Genomic DNA, 25,353 nt, shown 5'->3' with positions numbered 1-25,353 from the left:
CTCCCTGCCTCGAGTTCCCAGCAGCCTGTGGTGTAGCTTCTATTTCATACTGGAGTAATTGATCACAGCTGTGGTAATTCAAGCATGCCTATTGTGAGCTCGCATGGCAAATGAAAGACTTGGCTTGTCAGGCCCAAATACATTGTCTGTGGGTGGTGTTAATATTCTGTTTTGGTTTGATTAACTGGCTTCACTGGAAAATCATTTAGAGAGGGAAGAACATTGTCAGCAGGAGGCAGAAAGCAAACAGTCCCACAACCGGCAAAAAAAAAAAAAAAAAAAAAAAAAGTTTGGCACAGAGAGTAAAGTTTTGACAACCTATCACCTGGAAAACCGCCAAATTAAGGGCAGCAGGTTTGGTTTGATTTTTCTGTGAGTACTGAAAACTGTAATTTTTAGGTCTGCTTGTCTGCTTCTGGGTGAACTATGACAATTACTCTGTTACAAATGTACTCACATCACTAATGTTAGTAGCTATGAAAGAGGAATTCACAGTTCCTGTTCTTTTGGGATCATCATAGGCTTTTAGTTGGAAATTACCTCTGGGGTCCCCTCATGTAAAACTAACTCCTATTTTTCATAGAAGAACAAAGGTAATAATATCTGTACTACCTACCTATGTCACAGAATTAAAGGAAGGAAATCGCTTTGTTAAACTTGAGCTATAGAAATGTGACTTATTATTAAATGAGAGGTAATGTATTGTTTTTGTCTTCCAGTGACAGACATCATACCTCCAGTGCCATTCCAGTTCCAAAGAGACAAAGTTCCATATTTGGGGGTACAGATGTTGGCTTCTCCACTGGGGTGATATCACCAGACAAAGGTCACCGTAAACGGGCCAGTTCAGAGAATGAGAGACTCCAGTATAAAACTCCTCCTCCCAGTTACAATTCAGCATTAGCCCAACCTGTGGCCACCGTTAAGCCTGCTGGAGAGTCTGAGAAAAAAATGGCATCTTTGTCCTCTTCCTTAGATACCTCCTTAGACTTCTCTAAAGACAGTAAGAAAAAGGAAGCCGATTTTGATGATAATTTAAACAGGGGCCACATAAATGTGAACAGTAGCCAGGAACCACAGGAGCTGCTCCTTGGGCATCCTGGTGCAATCAATGGCACTCTCCTTCCCAGAGAGCACAGCAATGTGGCCTGCAGTGAGCAGCCGGACGAACTCCCTGCCACCAGCAGAGGGACTGAACTCCATTGTACTGTGGAACAGGCCGAAGAGATCATTGGTACAGAGGCAATGGGCTTGAGCTCAGGGGAGCAGCTGGAAGCATTTAATTGCATCCCAGTGGACAGGGCCGTGGCTGTAGAGTGTGATGAGCAAGTTCTGGGGGAATTTGAGGAGTTCTCCCGACGTATCTATGCACTGAATGAAAACGTGTCTAGCTTCCGCCGGCCACGCAAGAGCTCAGACAAGTGAGCATGGGTAGGGAGAAGTCATTGACTGGACCAGGACAGAGTGAATGATCACAAATGAAGATGAAGTTGCACTTATCCTTTGTATTAATTATGGAGCAAAATAAAACAAATTGAGTCTATTCCTCTGATGTTGGAAAATGGGCTTGGGAAAGTAAGCCAGGACATAGGGTCAGGTGTATAAATGGGCCAGATAGACTTATACTCTGTTTCCATATATTTGCTTTTCAAATCTTACAGTTGGTTCTAGGTCTTTAGTCATTCTTTAGCTTGAAAGAGCTTTTATCCAGTAAAAGCCACATTATAGGTATTCATCTGCTTCTGTTACATACAATATTGTTTTATCCTTGGATGGAAGATGATAATATATAAATCATAAAATGAATGAATATATCTTTTATTGTTTGTTACTGTTTATCACAAGTAACACTCTTACCATGGTTCAGAAACTGAATATCTAGAACCAGGTTTGCCCTGCTCCCAGAAAGATCCTTGACCCTTTGTCTGGTTGAGGATTAAGCTTGGTGATTTTCTCAAACGCAGGTACATCACCCCAGCAAATTATCTCCCTGGGCTGCTGTCACCCAGGCTTTTCAGGTGTCCAATTGTAGTCTAAATAAGAAACTTTGAGTGTATCAGATTTCTCTGTGCTCTCTTAACAAATGGTCACACCTTTTCTCCATTTAATATCAGCAGCTTTAGACATGGCCCTCAACAATTTCTTTCTTTCTTTTTTTTTTTTTTAAATAACAGTTAGATTTTCTAGAATACTACTTGAGAGGATTCCAAATACCCTACAGACTTCATGATGCAATCCCATTCGTGGGCCATACCTCTAATACTTATGTAGTTGAATGCTGAGAGACCAAAAGCCAGGCATGCTTTTAAGAAATTCACACACCAGGCCAACCCCCTAGATTTGAACTCCATGTTAACTTATTGAATTTATAGTCAGAAGGAAAAACAAAGCCCCTGCCAAGTGCTGTATACAATTAAATAGATGTGGCTTGCCCAGTCCTGTGAATTTGAACATTGCGAATAGCTGGATCGTGTCAAGAAATGAGGAGAAATACTGTGGATATGAATATAAAGACACAGTTTTCTCCATTTAATTTAAGCACTCACCATTTTCAGAGCTCAGATTCCATCCCTCTTACTACCTGTGCCATATTCTCAGGAATATAGCACCAGGGTTATAAGCTCTTTAAAGAGAACATGGTCATCTTGCTATATATGCTATCCAAACAAATAATAATGGAGTTTTCTTCCCCAGAACCTGATTTTTCTTCCCAAGTCTAAATTTTCTCTTCTGACCTGCACTACCTACTCTGTAGTGGGATATCCCCTTAATACCGGCCAAAGGAAGCTGTGAATATGTATGATATAATGTTATTCCTTAACTCTTATCAGAGTTCTTATGCCATATAGAAAAGCACATACAGTATGCACTGCTTAGTAACTGCATTTTCCCTACATAATATCTTAGGAATTAACAGGTCCTGAAATACTCTTCATATTTTGTCTAGGCTCCCCTGAGCTCCCTTTGGATTTATAGATACATTAGACTAGAGTATTTTACCACCAATCATTATTTTCCGTGTATCTTATCTCTCAACACACACATACACACAGTTGTCTTGCAGTATTAGGCAGAGCAGATGCACAGAAATTTAAAAAGATTCCTAGAAAAAAGCTTTAACTTCATTTGAAGAAATCTCATGTATTCCAAATGAACTGTTCTTTCTTCTCTGAGCTGAGGGCAGAAGCCCCTTTGGTGTCCCTTGCAAAGTTTTTTCAGAGAATGCTCCATCTTTGTTCTGTCTCAAGAGGAGATAATAAGAGACGAGGCTAGATTCACCCAGCAGCCTCTAGAGAAGGGATCACAACAGTCCTCTACCTGAGAAGACAGCAACCAAAAACCAGGACCATCATCTCATACAAGACAACAAAATGCATGTACTGCATCAACTTCCCAAACCCGGCAGTAAGTCTTTGAAGTCAGTGCCAAACCCAAAGATTAACTGCATCTTGTATGATTCTGGGAGCCCGCCAATTGGGCCCCTGGTACCACTAAGCCATTGGTTCCGATGATGAGAACAGATCACAGAGAACATGCATTCATGGGCATTAATCTCAGGTTCCACTCAACCAAAAGAAGCCCGAGTCACTGTCTTCCCCTCTTTGGCCATCCTCATTGTAGCTATTTGCTCTTTAAACTGCTGATTTTGAAGTCCAGACCCTTCCACCAGAGCGTTGTAGGGAGCCGTAGTGTTCAGGAGCACCAGGTCATGGTGGAACTGTCCTGGTGGTCATATTTGTTTGGTTCATGGCTTTTCCAATAATGTATAACTAACAGAACATGGTTTGAGTTTCTTTACAGTGTCGATTATATTTTCCCTATAAGTAGAGTATTTCATTGTCTTGGTAAACAGATTTGAGTTAATTTTTCATCACTATAAACTTAACTTTTTCCAATGCTTTAAATGGCTAAGGCCCAAACACAAATGAGTTCTCATTTTTTAGTTTTTCTTTTCAAATTTGTCTTATTAAAATTACCAAAAAAATAGACTGCTTGGACAGAGGGGGAGGAGGAATTGAGGAAGAAATGTGGGAATTTGGGTGGAAACTATCATGTCACTGTCCATTTTGAAACTGTAAAGAACCTTACTAAATTTCCATGAATATTAGAACAATTTGTGAATGCTTTCAAATCAGTACTGGGTGATACTCCACTCCTCCCCCAACCCTTGAAATTCTGGAAGCTTTTTTTTTTTTTTTTTTAAAGAATATTAGTTTTGGAAGACTGTATCCAGCTATATTTTTATAGCAATCTTAACAATGTCTATTTATCCTGACCTAACCAGTTATTTAAATAATTTTTAAAATCACCACCAATAATAAATGGCATGTAGGAAACTTATTTGCTGGTAATTGGGAGAAATTTCAGCATCTGTATTTATAAAATAAATTTGATTAGTATTTATTTTGAGAGTGAAGTGTGTTATTTACCTCTCTTTTCCTCTTTTTGAGTCCTGTCTTCATTGTTTTAAATGTTTTATCAAAGCTCATTTGTTGGAGAATGTGTTCTTATTTAAACTGTGGGGCAATGGCTGATTTGCAGCTTGTTTTAATTTTATGTTACTTTACATTTTAAGTTTCAACACTTTTGAAAGACTCAGTCATCTTTTTTTCCCATCATCTGAGAATCATAGACTTGAGGAATTGAAAAGGGATCTCAGAGGTCATCAGTATAATCTCCCACCCAATGCATCCCTTCCAAATTTTTGCTTTGTGACAAGGAGCTTATTAACTAAAAAAACCACTCTTTTTTAAATAAATTTTTATTAATGTCTTTTGTTTTTTACAACTATTCCTACCATTCTGCATCTCATAAAGCCATTTTATATAACATAGTATTTTTAAAAGCAAATAATTTTAATATTACAGAAGAAAAAGACAAGCATAACTGATCAATACACTGAAAAAGACCAAAAACATGTGCATTGTGCAACACCTATGAACCTCCCCTCCATAAAGGTTGAAGGGATAGCCTTTTGTTTGGAGACTTGCTTGATATTTTATCATTTTGCTACAGTTACTTTTGATTTTTTAAAATTTTCTTTCTGTTTACATTGTTATTGTGTGTGTTTTCTACATCAGTTCACATAGATCTTTCTATGCTTCTCTGTATTCATTACATTCATTGTTTCTTACAGCACAGTAATATTCCATTACATTTCTGTAGCACAATTTAAGCCATTCCTTAATCAATAGGCATCAACTTTGTTTCCAGTTTTTAACTATTACTAAATATTGCTATGTATATTTTGGTGTATATGGGAACTTTCTTTTCCATAGCTTCTATGGAGTATAAACCATACTCTCTGGAATCTCTGGATCAAATTATGGACATTTTAATCACCATTTGCATAATTCCAAATTGACTGTAGCAATTCACAGCTCTACCAATACTGTTATTTTCAAAAAGGACTAAAATTACTTCACTGTGTTGGAGTCAAAGTATAGTGTCCTAATATGAGCTCAGAAGGCTGTGCCACAGTTCAGGGACAAATGGCCTGTATGAACATATACACCAGTGCTACATTTAGTTTATCTTTCATTCCACAATTCTGCATCGCTAATTATTGACATTTTTTGTCATCTTTGCCAGTCTGCAGAGTGTGGTGAATCTTCAGTGTTATTTTGATTTGCATTTCTCTTTACTGTTAGTATTTTGGAACTTTCAATATTATTTATTAATGCTTTGCAATGCCTCTTATGAGAAGTAATCCTTTGGCAATTTATCTCTTGGAAAAAACAATTCAATTTTTAAACATCTGTCAAAAAATTACTGCCTTATATACACAAAAATCTATCCATCCTACCATCAGTCCTATTGTTGCTTTTTTAAAAATTATTTTTAAAGGTTGGGGTTTTTTATATCGGGGAAGCTACAAACAAAAAAAAAGTATTTATATGTGGCACTTTAAAATCTACAAATCACTCACAACCTTTTAAATTAGGCTCAGAAAGGTTGAATAACTAACTTGCCCAGGACCACAGAGTTAGAAAGTATCAGAGCCATCAGTCCTACCCCAATCTTCTAGATTTGTGTTCACCACATTTTATGCCATGCTGCTTCACTGAATCCTCTTGAAAGTGCTTTTGGTATTTGGAGACAGTGATCAAGTGTCCCCTTTGTTTTCTTCAGGTTAAATATCCCCCATTCCTTCAAAACTTCAATGTTGACTTCATGTCTCCACTCCATCTCAATGTGCCTCCTCAGAATATGCTCTGGATTGTCAGTACTCTCCAAACTGGACATAATGGTAGAAAGTAAGAAGTATCAGCTCCCTTATTTTGAATGAGTCCCATGTTAAACTTCGCTTCCTGTAGTATAAGGTCAAATTAGTTACCCAGCCACTTCCCCCATCCTATATTCATGCAGTTGATTGTTTGAAACCAAATGAAGGAATTTATATTTTCCCCGTTATATTCTTTTTATGTTGAATCCCTCAATAATATTTAGAAAGAGAACAGATGTCTCCCAGATATATGCAAATCCCCCAGAATATATTTCAATATAGCCCTCCCTTCTGGGTGTGCTCTCTAGACTTGTCCTCCCAATTAAGCCTGGGGGCCCCAGAGGGGATTAATTGAAGGCCTAGGTTTCTGGTCCTGTCATTCAGGAGCCACCACTATCCTACTTCCCACTAATAAGGAGCCATACAAAATTTGCTTTTTAGCAAATGTATTTACTAAAATGGCACAGCAAGAACAATAGTCATAAACAGTTAGCAGTAGTTATTCTCCCTCTTCCCTTTCCAAAAAAAGTCAGGTATACATTCTCTCATAAATACAAGATCCATAGAGAAGTAAACACATTTATAAAGGTACACATGCAGAGAACACATTGGCAAAGAAGTCTCCTGTAACTCCTGGGCAGGAAGTTCTCTGATGGGCACTAATTAATGTTTCCCTTGGGGCTCCAAATCCAGTGCCTTTGTACAGTCTGGGGCTGACACTTCTCTCTGACCCCTGAAGCAGATTATCACTCCTTGCTGGTTGGCTTGCCTCTCTGATCCCAGCTGAACACACTTATCTCCTGCAATGGGTCTGTCTCTGCCATTAATTTATGATCTTGAGCAAGTCACTTCCCTCTCTAAGCCTGTTTCTCCATCTGTAAAATATGGGGTGTGAATGGCAGGGTTCCTTTATATTATACCCTTTTATATCAACTGAATGTAGACAATCTAGTCCAAACCTGTAATTTTGCAAATGAGGAAACTTGGGTCCAGTAACTTGCCCAAGATTGCACAAACAATGATTGTCATCTCTATGATGCTTAAAATTTGCAAAAAAACTTTACATATATTCTCATTTGATCCTCAGAAGTTCTATGAATATTGTTGTATTATATTATAAATATTGTTACTTAGAAACTACAAACTTGTGACTACAAGTTACTGTTAAGAAAAATAACTGGCCACACAATCAGTAAGTACCAAAAACTGACTTTGAATCTCCGAATCCAAATCCAGGAATTTTTTCACTGCCAGTGAATGAGCTGTGCCTTATTACCCTATGAATAGGCCTATTTGTTTTATACCTTCCTCCCCAGTTCATTACAGCAAGTCACTAAGTACCATGCTTGGAAGTGTACGCTAAATTGACATAAAGAACTAGAAAATAATAAAATATAATTTCTTATTCTGAATGAACTCCATTCTTCTAAATACTTCATCTTAATATCAGCTAATAAGCTTTTACTGTATTTAAGCCAAAAAGCATTTATTAAGCACCTATGGCATATCAGCTACTGTGCTACTAGGGGATATAAAGAAAGCCAAAAGACCCACACCTAACACTGTATACCAAGATAAGCTCAAAATGGGTCCATGATTTAGGCATAAAGAACAAGATTATAAATAAATTAGAAGAACATAGGATAGTTTACCTCTCAGACTTGTGGAGGAGGAAGGAATTTGTGATCAAAGAAGAACTAGAGACCATTACTGACCACAAAATAGAAAATTTTAATTATATTTTGTACAAACAAAACTAATGCAAACAAGATTAGAAGGGAAGCAGCAAACTGGGAAAACATTTTTATAGTTAAAGTTTCTGATAAAGGCCTAATTTCCAAAATATATAGAGAATTGACTCTAATTTATAAGAAATCAAGCCATTCTCCAATTGATAAGCAGTCAAGGGATATGAACAGACAATCTCAGATGATGAAATTGAAACTATTTCCACTCATATGAAAGAGTGTTCCTGTTGGAATCCTTACAAACTGCTAACTAATTAGAGTTGATCTAATCTTACAAGAAGATGCTTTGGGCAGAACCCGAAACAAGGTACTAAGTAGGACTAATTAATACAAGGCTTGTGTTCACACCTTTACTCATTAGAGTTCACAAGTATGGGAGTTTCACAAAGTAAACTTTGTAACTTTATGAGTTCACACCTCCCTTGAAGCTCTTTGGGCCAGAGAGCACTATGGGAGAAAACCCACAATCCCTCTCTTGAAGGAGCATAAATAGAGCTTCAATGGGCCAGTCAAAGAAGTTCTTCAGAGTGAAGAAACTACAAGTCAAGATTTCAGTGGAATTACGCCAGAAGCCCTCTCTCCGAGGCAAGGCAGAATATTTTCTACTTGGCTGGCTGGTGGCAGAAGAAGAGTTTTCAGAGGAAGAAGCTACGAGTCGAGAGTTCAGTGGACAACCAGATTCATCTTCATCTCACACCACTGTGGTAGGTGGCTGGGCTCCTGCACGCCCCCCACTGAGACCAAGCTGGTCTGAAAGACTCACCAGAAAGCTAGCCGAGCCCCAAGTGAAGGAAACAAGAGATTCATTCCATCTCTGTGCTAGTTGGAGGCAGAAGAAAGCAGAGGCAGAGGCTGAAGGACCAGACCTTTGGATTTGGCGACATTCGGAGGGAGCTCTTGGAACCAAGCAGAGAAATAGACCTCTAAGCTAACCGGGCTATATTGGAAATAATAAAAGATCTGAACTTTTATCACCTGGCTGTGTTTTGAGAAGAAAAAACTCACCACATTTTGGCGCCCGAACAGGGACAGACAAAATCCTGATTCCAGGGAAGGCACCCAGAGAGAACTTTTATAATATTTTAAAGAAGAACATTTGAACTCCAACATGTTCCAAATCACTATTGATCAGAGAAATGCAAATTAAGACAACTCTGAGATACCACTACACACCTGTCAGATTGGCTAAGATGACAGGAAAAAATGATGAATGTTGGAGGGGATGTGGGAAAACTGGGACACTGATGCATTGTTGGTGGAGTTGTGAACGAATCCAACCATTCTGGAGAGCAATCTGGAATTATGCCCAAAAAATTATCAAACTGTGCATATCCTTTGATCCAGCAGTGTTATTTCTGGGCTTATATCCCAAAGAGATACTAAAGAAAGGAAAGAGACCTGTATGTGCCAAAATGTTTGTGGCAGCCCTGTTTGTAGTGGCTAGAAACTGGAAATTGAATGGATGCCCATCAATTGGAGAATGGCTGGGTAAATTGTGGTATGGTATGGAATATTATTGTTCTGTAAGAAATGACCAGCAGGATGAATACAGAGAGGCCTAGAGAGACTTACATGAACTGATGCTGAGTGAAATGAGCAGAACCAGGAGATCTTTACACGCTTCAACAACAATATTGTATGGGGAATGTATTCTGATGGAAGTGGATTTCTTTGACAAAGAGACCTAACTCATTTCCAACTGATCAATGATGGACAGAAGCAGCTACACCCAAAGAAAGAACACTGGGAAATGAATGTGAATTGTTTGCATTTTGGTTTTTCTTCCCGGGTTATTTTTACCTTCTGAATCCAATTCTTCCTGTTCAACAAGAGAGCTGTTCGGTTCTGCACACATATACTGTATCTAAGATATACCGTAACCTATTCAACATGTATAGGACTGCTTGCCATCTGGGGGAGGGGGTGGAGGGAAGAAGGGAAAAAGTCAGAACAGAAGTGAATACAAGGGATAATGTTGTAAAGAAATTTTTTTCAAAATAAAAAAAAAATTGGCAAATGTTTAAAAAAAAAAAAGACAAAAGACAGTCGCTATTTTAAAGGAAGGTCCAACTATGTGGCTATCCATACATGAGTTGAATGTCCTTCCTCTTTTAAAAGAAATCCCCCTGAGGTGGAAGAGACACATTGCCACTCATAATTGGTTTAAATCTTGTGTTTTCAACACCCCACTAGATAGCCAAATGAAAGCCTCCCCCACCTCGTATCTTAAATTATTATGTGTCCAAAAAAAGTGAACACTCTCCTAACTTTCCTATGTCTGTTGATTACCACCATTTTCTAAGTCACTCAGATTCAAAGCTTCAAGCTTACTTTTGACTCTTACCTCTTTCTTAACCCACACATCCAAATAATTACTGAGTATTGTTTTTATCCCTACAAAATAATTTATATGACTTTCATATGCATTTCTCTTTTGAATCTGTAACAGCTTATTCCCATTTTAAAAATTCAGAAAATCGGAAAAAGTTCAAAAGCTTGTTTTAGGTCAAACCAAATTAGTTATAGAATCAGGACTAAAACTCCTTAAACTTCACTTCCAACAAGTATTGAAGTTATATTACATTACTTTGTAGAACAAGGAAAATTATTGATATTCATCTAGAGAACAAAAGTCAAGAATTTCAACAGAAACTGCTTTTTTAAAACTGGAAAAGAAAGGGGTCTGAAAGTACCAGATCTCAAACTATACTCCAAAGCAGTAATGACCAGAATAATTTGTTACTGGCAAAAAAAAAAAAAAAAAAAGAAGCAAGACTCAATGTCCCACCAGATTAGGTACACAAGATAAAGAAGTAAACAAACCTAATAACAATAAACCCAAAGCCCTCAACTATTTAGGTAAGAACTCACTATTCAACAAAAAACTTGAGAAAACTAGAAAGCAATCTGGCAGATAGTTTTAGACCAACACCTCATAACCATCTTCCAAGATAAAATCCAAATAGGGACATAATTTAGATATTCAAAGATCACATCATAAATCAGTGAAGCAAGGAAAAAATATCTTGTTGAAGCTATAGATTAGAGATAAGTTCATGACCAAATGAGATAGAGAGGATTATAGATCATGTAAGATTAAAAAGACAAATTTTATTATATAAAACTAAAATTTTTGCTTAAGAAAACCAATGGAGCAAATATATAAATGAAATCATTAACTGGGGAGAAAAATCTTTGCAGAAAGTCTCTGATAAAAGACACATTTCCAAAATATGAAAGGAATTGATTCAAATTAATAAGATTATAAGAATTATTCTCCAACTGAAAAAATGTAAGGTATATAATAAAGAATTCTTAAAGAAAGAATGCCAAGCTATCAACAACCACATGAAAAAATGTTCCAAATAATTAATAGAGAAATTAAAGCAACTCTATAGTTCCACCTTATATCCATCAGATTGGCAAAGATGATCACTTTTGCAGGGCCTGAGGAAAACAGATATGTTACTGTACTATTCATGGAGCTGTGAATTGTTCCAGCAATCCTAGAAAGAATTTTGGAGCCGAATTCCAAGAACAAGCTAACATACATACTTTTTAACACAATGATACCACTATTTGGCCTATATACCAAAAAGATGAAAAAAGAGAGAGAGAGAGAGAGAGAGAGAGAGAAAAGAAGAAGAAGAAGAAGAAGAAGAAGAAGAAGAAGAAGAAGAAGAAGAAGAAGAAGAAGAAGAAGAGGAGAAGAAGAAGAAGAAGAAGAAGAAGAAGAAAAGAAGAAGAAGAAGAAGAAGAAGGAGGAGGAGGAGGAGGAGGAAGAAAAAAGATCATATGTACAATAACATGTATAGCAACTCATTTTGTAGTGGCAAAGGACTAGAAATTAAAGGGGTGCATATCAAATGGAAAATGGCTGAACAAATTGTGGTTTATGTATGCAATAAAATACTAGATACCATAAGAAGGGATGAGAAACCAGAGACTTATATGAAGAGTGAAATGAACAAAGCCAGAACAATTTACATAATAATAACATTGTAAAGCAAACAACTTTGCTTTACAGACCTAAGGACTGTGATCAATACAATAACCAACCATCATTCCAAAGGACTGAATATGAAGAATACTATTTACCTCCTGACAGAAGTGATGAATTCAAGATGCAGAATGAGACATGCATTTTTGGACATGCTAAAGGGATTTTTTTCTTGAGTATGTCTATTTGTTATAAGGGTTTTGTTTTTCTTTTTTTCCCCAATGGGAGAGAGAGAAAATATATACTTATTAATTTTGTTTAAAGTTACATTAAAAAGCACTGAAGTTGTTACACAAGTCCCCAGAGTACCCTTAATCAAAGCCTATGCTCTCAATAAATCTCTATTAAGATTCCTCTATTAAATGAGAGGGTTAGACTATATGGTCTTTAAGACCTCTTCAATTGTTAACATTCTATGTCCTAAGATATCTTCTGTTCCTAATGTTCTATATTCTAAGATCTCTTCCACTTCTAACATTCATTCTATGTTCTAAAATCTCTTCCACCTCTAGCATTCTATGTTCTAAGGTCTCTTCCAGATTTGACATTCTATGAATTATAAGGTCTCTTCCAGTTTTAAAATACTATGTAATATGTTTTGAGCACCATCCTAGCTCTGACACTATTTCCTAAATTTCCTTTCACTTCTAACATCCTGTGTTCTAAGGGCCCTCCCAAGCTCGACATCCCATGTTCTAAGGACCCTCCTGGCTCTGACATCCTGGGCTCTAAGGTCCCTCCCAGCTCTGACATCCTGTGTTCTAAGGACCCTCCCGGCTCTGACATCCTGGGCTCTAAGGACCCTCCCGGCTCTGACACTCTGTGTTTTAAGGGCCCTCCCGGCTCTGACATCCTGGGCTCTAAGGGCCCTCCCGGCTCTGACATCCTGGGTTCTAAGGATCCTCCCAGCTCTGACATCCTGGGCTCTAAGGACCCTCCCGGCTCTGACACTCTGTGTTTTAAGGGCCCTCCCGACTCTGACACCCTGTGTTCTACGGGCCCTCCCAGCTCTGATATTCTCCTAGATCTGAGATTCCCTGTTCTGCGGCTTCTGCCAGCTCTGACATTGGGTCCTGAAGCTCCTTCCAGTTCCCTGACATCATAGGAAGGATTTGCAGCTTAGCCTCACATTTCAAAATAGGTATTAGTCTTCAGACTGACATCAGCGCCAGCTTCCACTGCCATCTCCTCACCTGGGCTGCTGGCAGGGTCGCAAGTTGACTGTCAGTGTTCACACTCCACAAACAGTTTTGTTACCAGACTTCTAATCCCCCCCTGAGTGGGAGCATGAGTTATTCTAGCCACAGGCAGGTGAATGAAGTCTGGAAAACACTGCACCTCTATTGCCTCCTTATCCTCTTGTTTTCTTAAGCAACAGAAGTCTGAAAGCGTCCGCCCCTCTGGTCCCTGAAGCAACCACATTTCTGGAAAAGCTCTGCAGAGAGCATCAAGACACCTGGACTGTAGTCCTCACTCTGCCCTCCACTCACTGTGACCTCGAGCAAGGCCCATCCCCACCAGGCCTCAGTTCCCTTTCATTTGAGATGGAGCTGATCAGATCCTGTGCCATCTGCCTCACAGAACTCTGAGCATCGAATGAAAAGCTGGATGTGAAAGCATCTCAAAAAGCAGTAACATGACATCTTTTGTTTCAGCATCACCTACATTCTCCATTATCACTTTGTCCTGCCCAAAGAGCCATTGTTATGAGAGTCATAAGGATGACCAAGAGAGGCAGAGGCAGAAACAGTTTTTGCAGAGCTTGCCAACCCAGCGAACCAGGCCAGTGGTACTTGTGCTCCAGACTAATGGTGCCCCACCTCCACAAACAAGGAAGGGAAATGCCTTCTCCCGATTCTTTGGGGCCAAACTTGATTGTTATCTGTTTCAAAATTTCAATTTCAATATCAATTCAGATATCAATTTCAAAATTGCTTTGTTGTTCTTTTCCATTTCCCGGGTTGTAGTCCTCTCATACATTATTTTCTCATATATTATCTCATATTTTCCTGATCCTCCTTATTTTTCTTTTTTCATCAGTTCATAGAAATTCAAACCGGAGATCATTGATGTAAGAAGCTGTTATTATAATCTTTGTATGGACCAAAGACAAATCTCTTCTTTCTGAGCCTACGTCCTCTTCTGTAAAGAGAAGAAAAAAGAATTCCTGCTCGGGAAATTTCTTTGCAGTGGGAATGGGCACTCTCCATTCTAGTTAGGACAGTTCAGGTCCTTTGATGTCCTCTTGAACCAGTCACTTCCACTTCTGCACCTTTTGCCATCCCCCACTCCACGCTCTTGCTCCTGATGTCTGTCTCCTCCAAGACAAAGATCCATATCCTCCAGGACTAATAATAACAACTCACATATTCTCCCATTGCCTCTCTTAGTATGAGTACCTTTTCTCTGAGTTTACCTTCAAGTTCTTCCCCATGAAATATTGCACTTCTTGAAAGTAGGGATTGTCTTCCTTTTTCTTGTATCCCCTTCTCTTAGCACAAGGCCTCACACAAATAAGAACTTCTTGACTTGTTGATGTTGAAGTTTACAAAGTATTTTCCCCATAGGTAGCCCTGGGAAGCAGGAAGAATATATGTTATTGTCCCCATTTTACAAATATGGAGAATGAGTCTCAGAGAAAATGAGTTAACAGTGACCACAAAGTAGGTGTCAAAGGGGCCACCTAAATGCTTGTCCAGTGTCCTTTTCATTAGCATGGATGACCATTCTGTCATCCACTGCTCCCCCTGCTCTGGACTTTTGCAATACTAAGAACAACTTAGCATTCAGTTATGCTTTGTATTGAATTATACTGACTTGCATTGGATCATATATGGTACATAATTATATAATTATGTTGAATTATACATAATGATTCCACAAATATTAAGTGTAATTCAAGTCCCTAGGCCAATCAACATGGGACTTTGTCCTCATTGGTGGAGACCCCCGTGTGAGGGATGGAGCCGAATTGGTGAGAACCAGAGAGAAGAGAGTCTTTGGTCTCTTCCAGTCTCTTTGGACCTTGGGCATTTGTCTTCCAATTTCAAGAAAGGATATGTTTGACTCCAATCCCATTTCAGGTTGCTGAAGGAAAAGACTCTGGGAAAAAACTAACAAGTGAGGGACTGGTAAGCTCTATCCCATTCCTAAGCCCAACCCGCTACACTAGAAACACTGGAGCACTTCACTGGGATGAGATCTAGATCTCTTTATCTCTTTTGGTTGAATTAAATTACTGCTTTTTCAATAAGAGAACTCTTCTACCATATCTTGCCTGGTATATATTATCCTATGAATACTTTCTCTGATTTTTATTTTGCTATCAATTTAGATAAATGTATGTCCTTGCTCCTTACTATATGTATATCATGTTCACTATAGAATTGGTCTTTGGTGGGAAAGAGGTCAAGGCTTGGATGTAAAGCTTGGATCCTCCTTTCCCTATTAAAAAACAGTGATCAGAAATTTGGCTTCAACCTAAAAACCTCATCCCTTAGACTAGATATTTAAAGTAACAAATGGGTATAATTTTAACCCAGTAATACTTTTTTCTGAGTGTTCAAGTTTTGGACCTGCTTCCCTTTTTGGCAGAAATTAGAATCTTCCTTGAAGAAGGGCAAAGGGGAGAAAGACTAAAGATATCTATTCTGTCTCTTTTCAAGCCATATAACGACAGCCTCCTGTTACACAGAGGGGAATAGCCTCTGCCATATAAGTATTGATTCCCCATCCAATTCATAAATCCTTCCTCTGCTTCCCTTTTCTTCAATAACTTACTGGGCTAGTCCCAGACATATCCAAACATCACCAAGCCCTTCCAGCTTTGATGGACCCATAAGATATCTATTCTACTAATACAGTCTTTAAAACACCAAGGTTGCCTCAATCCCCACCATGATGAGGGAGAAGATTATAGGAGAAGGTCAGCACTTTATTGCCTCTGGTAACCTCACAGTCTCTCAGACTTTTAAATTTGTTAAGTCATTTTTCACATTCTCTTATGTGAGCTCAAACCAGCCCACTAGGATAGTCATTATGTCAGAATGAAGATTCAAGAATGTCCCCCTATTGATCCAACCATTCTGGAGAGCAATTTGGAATTATGCCCAAAGGGCTATAAAACTTGTTCATACCCTTTGACCCAGCAGCGCCTTTACTGAGTTTGTATCCCAAGGAAATCATAAAGGAGGAAAAAGGACCCCCCTGTGCAAAAATGTTTGTAGCAGCTCTTTTTGTCGTAGCAAAGAATTGGAAAATGAGTAGATGCCCATCAACTGGGGAATGGCTGAACAAGTTGTGGTATATGAAGATGATGGAATATTATTGTTCTAGAAAAAATGATGAACAAGCTGATTTTAGAGAGGCCTGGAAAGATTTCCATGAACTGATGCTGAGTGAAACAAGCAGAACCAGGAATACATTGTACACAATAACAGCAAGAATGTGTGATGATCAACTATGAAAGGCTTGGTTCTTCTCAGTGGTTCAATGATCCAAGATAATCCCAATAAACTTTGGGTAGAAAATGCCATCTGCATCCAGAAAAAAGAACTATGGACATTAAATATAAATCAACACATGCCATGTTCACATCCTTTTTTCTTTTTCTTTTTCTATCTTGTGGTTTTTCCAATTTGTTCTGTGTTTTCTCTCCCAACATGATTCATAAAGAAAAAAAATAATGTCTTCCTTCCTTTTACTGGGAGGGGAAACTGAGAGCCAGAGGAAAAAAAATACTTGCTCAAGATAAAACCATGACTCAAACATAATCTTGGACTGAAACCCAGGTGTCTAGACTCACAATTTAGTCTTCTTTCCTCTATACTTAGAGCTTCTATTTTCACTCCCCTCTTCCACCTCCAATTCCCTTTCCCCCATAAATCTCACCTTCCCTTGGCATCTGGCCATCTGGTAAAAATTCTCTGTTCCAAGTATATGTTATGTTAAGTCTCTGCCCTTTCACTCTGGCATTCCCCTTGATAAGAGAGAAGATTAAACTGAATGAGGACATTTCCTCCTTTGAGTGGGAAAAAAATGTCCCCTCACAGGGGCACAGTGAGTTCCACATCTATCCTCCTTTGCCCAGTCCTGATCTCTCATTACCTTGTTGACCAGTGCAGTCCTCAATAAGGCAGACAGCCTACATTACCATGTTGTTTGAATGGATGAACTGGCTCCACAAAGACAGTAGAATTTAAGTCATATGCTTAGAGGCTGGAGTGAGGGGATGAGTGTTTTCTTGTCTTCATTGTTGCTCTTGTAGATAAAAAAAAGAAAGAAAGAAAGAAAGAAAGAAAGAAGAAAGAAAGAAAGAAAGAAAGAAAGAAAGAAAGAAAGAAAGAAAGAAAGAAAGAAGGAAAGAAAGAAGAAGAAAGAAGAAAGAAGAAAGAAAGAAAGAAAGAAAGAAGGAAGGAAGGAAAGAAAGAAAGAAAGAAAGAAAGAAAGAAAGAAAGAGAAAGAAAGAAAGAAGAAGAAAGAAAGAAGAAAGAAAGAAAGAGAAAGAAAGAAAGAAAGAAAGAAGGAAGGAAGGAAAGAAAGAAAGAAAGAAAGAAGGAAAGAAAGAAAGAAAGAAGGAAAGAAAGAAAGAAATCCTCTATAAAGTGGGGGAAGAGATGGGAGAACTAAGAAACAGGAAACTCTTTTTAAAAGTCTTATAATTTCACCTCTATAATTTTTGAGTGAGAAATGGGAAATATTGCAGAGATTTAACCATATGAAAATTTTCTAAGCCCTTGGTAGGACAAACCATAATATTTTTTGAAAGAAAATGATAACATACCATCACGTGAAAATAATATTTACTGACCTTATCCATAGGTAAAATGTAAAGTTATCTAAAGGTTGTGATCTGAGATGTATCAGGAAATCCCTTCCCCCAAAACATCTCCCTTATCAATCTACAACAGTAAATAAATCTCCATCATCAAAGATTCATTCCTCTGGGTTAAGACATTGCCTTCTTCTGAGCTCCTTTAAATATGATCCAATACAAGGGAAAATATTTTCATCATCTTTGTAGTTCCAGATCTTTAGTACAGTGCCTGATACATGGTTGGCAGGTATCAGGCTTATCTAACTGAATCTTTTCTGTCTGATTAAAATACTGAGGTTTTGAGAAATTAAGTGACTTGCCTAAAATCATGCAGCTCGTATATATCTCAAGGAAAAGTCAGTGTGCTAACAATGGAAGAGAACCGATTCTGGAGCAGAGGAGGATGTGATTCAAATATAATCCAATAAGTTAGCACATCTGAACTGATATATGTTTTCTAACACAATATATGTATATAAAACATATACATGTAACATAATGTTCATATGTGGTTTATCATATGCTTTATTTCATTGATCTGCTATGGTATATCATTCATCATGTTGTGTATCATGCTATCTAGTATACCATATAACATGTCTTTTTTACTCCACATATGTGTTTCACATAAACATACATAGGTATATAGATAGCCACTTCCAGGTTCTCTTATCACCATCACTCAGGAACTTCTCTTCCTTTGGATGGTAGATATGGATTGTATGGCTCTCAATGAAAATTCTGGGAACAGCTGGCGAGAGACCTCCAGATCTCTCCAGCTCACAATTTTCCTCTACTTACCAACTCCTGCTCTCATGCAAGGGGACTTCAACAAACATAGTGATCCTCCTTTCAACACTCTGACTTCTCAATTCCTTAACCTACTCCTGATTTTCTCCACCATTTCACCTTAGCCATACACAAAAATCTTGCCATCACCCACCAATCCACCACCTCTGTGTTCATGAGCTCTTAAACTCCCTTATCCACTCATAATCTATTGGCTTTCCACCTTTCCTTTTGCCTTCTTTTACCAACCCTGCTTTTCATCCACACAATCATTTCTAATCCCTCAGTTCTCTCCCAGGCAATGTATCACTTCTGTTCCCCATCTTGACCCTTTGATGAACCAATTCAACACTCCAGTCCCTTCTCTTGAGCCCCTGGCTCTCTTATCCTGTTGCTCATAGTGCTCTGTCAAGCCTCCGCTTTGGATCACTCCCACCATCTACTGCCTTTATTCCTACACACATGCTGCGGGGTATAGGAGAAGAAAGTCTCACAACCAATCTGGCTGGGCCCCTATAAATGTGTGTTACATGAGCTTAAATGCACCCTTACTGCTACTAAACAATCTTTCTACACCTCCCTAATTAATTCACAACAGCAGCTCTTCCAAACTTTTTCATGCTTCCTAAAATTCCCCATGCCTCTCCTGCTCTCCACTCTCAATGGAAAACCTTGCTTCATATATTACTGAAAAAATTAAGAGCTCCCTTGTCTCTCCTCATCTCATATGACTCAGTGGATGCTCTCTGTCACTGTCTCCTCCTTTACCTCACCTCACACGAAGAGGTGACCCCTTTTCTTGTCAAGATCAAGACTTCTACTTGCATAAATCATCCCATTTTTACCTGTCTCTTCCAATAGATTGCCCCCTCTCTCATCCCTTCTTTCTCACTAATTTTCTTTTTTTTTTAATTAAAGCTTTTTAGTTTTTAAAACATATGCATGGATAATTCTGCAACATTAACTCTTACAAAACCTTGTGTTTCAATTTCCCTCCTTCTTCCACCCCCTCCCCTAGAGGGGGACTATTAATAGTTATTATTATTAATAATAATTAATTCAAATAGTCCAATGTATGTTAAACATGGTAGAAATATATGTTAAATCCAATATATGCATACATAGTTATACAATTATTTTGCTGCACAAGAAAAATCAAATCAGACAAGGAAAGAAAATATTTCTCACTAATTTTCATTTTCTCCCTGCTTGCTGGATGCTTCTCTACTACCTACAAACATTCCAAGCTATCTCCCTTCCCCTTTCCTCAAGAAACCTGCACTTGATCCATCCTTGCTAACTATTGTCTCATCTCTTCTGCATTTTAAAAAGTCCTTGAGAAGGCTGGGTTTGTTGTTGTTGTTGTGGCAATTGGGGTTAAGTGACTTGCCTAGAGAGTCACACAGATGGGAAGTGTTAAGTGTCTGGGGTCGGATTTGAACTCAGATCCTCCTGACTTCAGGGCTGGTGCACCAACTAGCTGCTCCAAGAAGGCTGTTTGAAACAGGTGCTTTTACTTCCTCTCCTCTCCATTAGTCCATTAGTCTGACTTCCCAACCTTATAATTCAACCAGAACTGCTCTCTTCAAAGTAATCAGTGATCCAATGGCCTTTTTTCAGTCTTCATCCTTGACCTCTGCTGCTTTTAATATTATCAGTTACCCTATTCCCTTGATTCTTTCTTTTCCCTGGGTTTTCAGAACTCTGCTTTCCCCTGATTCTTCTACCTAAATCTTTGTCTGAATCCTTATCCAGATCACGCTTCTAACCACAGGTGTCCCACAGGGCTGTCTCCTGGACTCTCACCTCTTCTCCTGTTGCACTTCTCTTGTGATCTCATCAACTCCCATGGATTTAATTACCATGTCTTTGCGAATGATTCTCACATCTACTTATCCTGCCCTAATCTCTGTGCTGACTTCCAGTGTCTCCAATTACCTGTTAAACGAGAATCCCTGTAGACATCTTAAACTCAAAATGTCCAAAACTGAAATCATTATCTTTCTCTCTAAACTCTTTTTCACCTTATTATGACTATAGAAGGCAACAGCATTCTTCCAGTCCCCTGGCTTGCATCCTAGATGAATTTCTCAACTCCTCCTTATCCTTAACTGCCTCCCCTTCTCCTCAATCCAATCTGTTACCAAGACCTGTCTATTTAACCTTTGCATTATCTCTTAAATATGTCTGTCCCCCCTCTCTCTTTTGATATTGCCATTTGGATCACCTTAACCTCATAACTGAGTTATTGCAATAGTCTGCTGCTAAGACCTCTCCCTACTCCATGTCATCTTCCATTCAGCTGCCAAAGTAATTTTTCTAAAAGCACCAGGAATTTCATATCATCCCTCTACAAGTCTATAAACTCCAGTGGCTCCCTATTACCTCCAGAATTTGGCATGCAAAGCACTTCATGGCCTAGCGTCCTCCCTCCCTTTCCAGATACACCTTACAATCTCCTTCTCCCACTTACCTTCCAACCCAAGGACCCTAGTCTATTTGCCACAATCTCTCTGTTCTAGGCTGTGTCCCATGCTTTGAATGTTCCTCCTCCTCATCCCTAATTCCTGAATATCTTTGAGTCTCAGATAAAATCCTACTTTTCTACAGGAAGTTTTTTCTCAATCCCTCTTAATGCTAATAACCTTTTTTTTCTTTGATTATTTCCTTTTCATCCAAAATATTGCTTGTTATATTGTCTTCTTTAGTGAACTTTCTTTTGCCTTTCTTTGTATCCTTGCATGGCATATAGTAGGAGCTTAATAAATGCTTGTTGATTGACCATTACCTAAATTCAAAATGAGTCTGTGACAGAGGACTAAGATTAAACAGCTTCTCCTCTGGGGTTACAAGGGACTTTGCTGTAAGTATAGTGTCCTGGACACAGTCCAGCTGGGTTAATGGCCTTCTGCCCAAAATACCTCTTTTATGGAATGAGTTCAATTCACTCAGCTAATAAGTGAAAGGCATCAAAAAGTAATTGAAAAGACCTTGGCCTGTAATTCAAAAAACTTAGTTTGAGTCCCAGATCTGCTATTGACTCATTGTGAGTAACTTTCAAGATCAAGTAACATTCCCTAACTTGGCTTGTTTCCTTTATAAAAGGAAGCAGGTAAACTCAACAATCTTTGAGGCTCTTTCAGAACTAGATGTCAATTGTTTTAAATATTTACTGAATAGAGCAGTTAGAGAGACAAGATGTTAAATCTCTTAGAGAAAAGAGACTCACCAATTCCATTAGATTTGTGATGAAAAGAGCCATCTGCATCCAGAAAAAGACTAGGAAACTGAATGTGGGTCACAACATATTATTTTCACCTTTTTGTTGCTCTTGTTGTTTGCTTGCTCCTTTTTTTATTTTTCCTTTTTCCCCCTTTTCGATCTGTTTTTTCTTTATGTAGCATGATAAGTGTGGAAATATATTTAGAAGAATTATACATGTTAAACATATATTGGATTACTTGCTGTCTAGGGGAAAGGGGAAAGGGGGGAAGAGAGGGAGAAAAATTTGAAACACAAGGTTTTGCAAGGGTGAATGTTGAAAATTATCTATGCTTATGTTTTGAAAATAAAAAACTATTATTTTTTAAAAAGAGAGAGAAGAGAGTTGATATACAATCACATATCACTTCCCCCATCTTCCCACCCTCATGGTGTGTTGCTTACCATATGCTCCCCTATCTCCTGATTTTCCTCTTATCTTGCTAACTTTTCCTCTGTTTTATTCCCTAGGTTCTTAAGTATGAGCATCCCCAAGTCACTATCCTTGGTCTCCTTTTCTATCTGTACGATCTGTTCCTTGGTGATCTTATCTGCTCCTTTGAATTCATTTGTCAGCTCCTATTGCCCCTCATAGCAAATACAAAATGCTCTGTAGGGCCTTCAAAGCCCTTCATACCCTAGCCTCCTTATACCTATGCAGGATTCTTACAGTAACTCTGGCCTCTTGACTCTTCCACAAACAAGACATTCTGTCTCTTAGCTCTGGGGATTCCCTGACTGCCCCCATACTTGGAATGTTCTCTCTCTTCCCCTCTACCTCAGACCTCCTTTAAGTCCCATCTACAATCCCACTTTCTTCATTAAGCCTTCCTCAATTCCTCTTAATTCTGATGTCTTGGGGCAGCTAGATGATACAATGGTTAGAGCACCAGCCCTGGAGTCAGGAGGACCAGAGTTCAAATTCGGCCTCAGTCATTTAACACTTACTAGCTGTATGACCCTGGGCAAGTCACTTATCCCCATTTGCTTCACAAAAAAAAAAAAAAAAAAAAAAGAAAGACAGAAAGAAAAAAAGTCTAGTGCCTTATCTATTTTAATTATTTCTTAGTTATCTTGCATGTGTCTTCCTTAGTACATATTTGTTTGTACATTGTCTCCTCCATTAGATTGTAAGCTCCTTGAAGATAGGAATTGGCTTTTGCCTCTTTTTATATCTCCAGTACTTAGCATAGATGCCTGACACAGTGCTTGATATATTATGCTGATGTCTCCCATCCAGGGACTCTCCTTCCAGGCCTGTTCTTCAGTACAATATCACTCGTGGCATTGCTAGTGTCTCAATCTCAAAATGTCCAAAAGAAAGAATTCCTTATTTTTCTCCCCAAAATTTCCCCTCCTCCAATGTTGTCTATTTCTCTTACAGACCATCCTTTACATAGCAGACATTCAAAAAAATGCATGTTAAGTGATCAATTTCTGTTACTTTTGCTTATTCCACAGTTCAGGGTCAAGACCAGGTAGAGTCATCAGGGTTTCAGATAACCTCATTTCTTTTTTGTGAAAAGTTACTGAACTTTGTTCAAGGGATGCTACATAAATTCCAGTAAAGAATTCGACAGAATCCCTCATACTGTTCTTGTGGACAGACAGAGCTATGGGAGCTGAATAACAGTGTAGTTAGGAGATTTGTTGGGGGCTCCTCCTACTTATGCTTGGTTGATTGTTGTCCTTTATTCTCAGAGGGCCAAAATGACTTCAGTGTGTTGGGGCTGAGGTACAGTAGGTCCAGCTGTAGCTCCAGCCCAGTACAGGCTCTACCGCAGGTTGGGCACAAATAGTTTGGAGTGGAGATGTTTCTAAATCTGTACATCTCATGTTTCTTTTGATCTTCTGCAGTTGTTTTTCACTCAAAGAGTACAGCGCCTTCTTGAATGTACCATGTTGGAAGGTCCTACGCCAGCATCTCCCATATCTCACAGTTGACTCCAGAGTTCTTCAAAGGAGCTTTGAGAATGTCCTTGGGAGGTTTCTTCTGAGCTCCAAGGGAGTGCTTGCCTTGTGTGAGTGAGTCCTCCATAAAATAGTCTTTAGGTAAATATACATTTAGCATTTGAACAATGTGGCCAACCCACTGGAGTTGTGCTTTTTGCAGTAGAGTTTGAATGCTTGGCGATTCAGATTGAGAAAGGACCTCAGTGTCCACTAACTTATCATACTAAGTGACCTTCAGGTTGAGTTTGCTGGCATGGAACTGGTGCGCTGTCCAGCAACAATGAGATCAGACCTTCCTGATTTCTCTTCTCACACTTTACTTTGGAGTTTCCCAATCACCCACCTAGCACATCAATCTGATTATCAGTGTGTACATACCTGGGAGATATACTGCCAAGGTAAGTGACCTTATCCAACATTCAAAATTTCTCCTTTTGCTATAACCACTGGTTTCAGGTATGGATGGTGTGGTGCTGGCTGGTGGGGAGAATCTGTGTCTTCTTGGTGTTGGGAAGCCACAAGCTGCAGAGAATTGATTACTTCACTTTACTTTTTTACTTCACTTCACTTCGCTTTATTTTACTTTGCTTTGGTTTACTTTACTTTACTTTTTTACTTTACTTCACTTTACTTTACATATCTGAGTTTCAGAAGTTCCATTAAATGCATAATCATCTGTGAATAAAAGGCACCAACTCTCCCTTCCTCTTAGTTGTGGCTTGTCGCCTTTGCACGTTAAATGATTTACCATGGGTATGGCAGATGACTTTGATGCTGTTTTCATCCTCGTTGAAGATGTTCAACAACACTGCTGAAAACACCATGCATGGGAGAACCACACAGCCCTACTTCACTCCATCCATGGCTGGGAAAGTGAGAAAGCATTGTGAATGTGTCATAGGACAATCTATTTTCCTTACCTTTATAGACACAGATAACAGAAGCATCCTTTAACTCCTCGGAGGAGGATCACTTTTTGCTATATAACCCGGAAAATTTCAGTCAGCTTTTGTCTGAGCCGTGGACCCCCTGCCTGGCAAATCTCAGCTGGAATGGAATCAGCACCAGGTGCTTTGCCACGTGAGGGGAGTCTAATGGCATTCAAAAGTTCTTCTTCAGTTGGAAGTATGGCTGGAGAGGATTGGCTTCCATCTGGGTGGGGCAGACGGGCATAGCTTCCCTATTCATTAATTAGGGTGTGTTGAGAACACTGTGGGAGTGTTCAGCCCATCTCTCTAGGTCCTTAGCACTAATTGATGTGATTCCATCAGCACTGAGTAGTTGAGATACACCAAATAGCCTTCAGGGCATCATAAAAATGCTTTGTATTGTTACTATCAGCATAAACCTGAATTTCATCTGCCTTCCTGCAGAGCCAAGAATCCTGCATTTCTCTAAGCTCTTGTACCTCACTTTTGATGGAGTTAAATGCTGCTTTCATAGAAACAGATGAACTATCCTGCTTGTAAACTCTGTGGAATTCTCATTTTTTGTTTAGAAGTTTCAGAAGATCATTTTCATCAAACTAATGTTGATATTGGGGAAGCAAAATAAATTTCAA

General features: G+C 38.8%; 1 protein-coding gene across 1 annotated transcript in view; it reads left to right on the top strand.

Annotated features, from left to right (window-relative positions):
- Window positions 1-4,404, top strand: part of UVRAG (UV radiation resistance associated) — a 410,809-nt gene extending 406,405 nt beyond the window's left edge. The window contains exon 15 of the mRNA XM_051987076.1: window positions 720-4,404. Coding sequence (XP_051843036.1) covers window positions 720-1,425 — 706 coding nt within the window. The 3' untranslated portion in view covers window positions 1,426-4,404. The remainder of the gene's footprint in view (window positions 1-719) is intronic.
- Window positions 4,405-25,353: the final 20,949 nt, after the last annotated feature.

The sequence above is a fragment of the Antechinus flavipes genome, chromosome 3 (genome assembly GCF_016432865.1).
Source record: "Antechinus flavipes isolate AdamAnt ecotype Samford, QLD, Australia chromosome 3, AdamAnt_v2, whole genome shotgun sequence".
Classification (NCBI taxonomy): Eukaryota; Metazoa; Chordata; class Mammalia; order Dasyuromorphia; family Dasyuridae; genus Antechinus; species Antechinus flavipes.
Note: the sequence above shows the minus strand (reverse complement) of the source record. Positions and strands in the feature narration are given on the sequence as shown.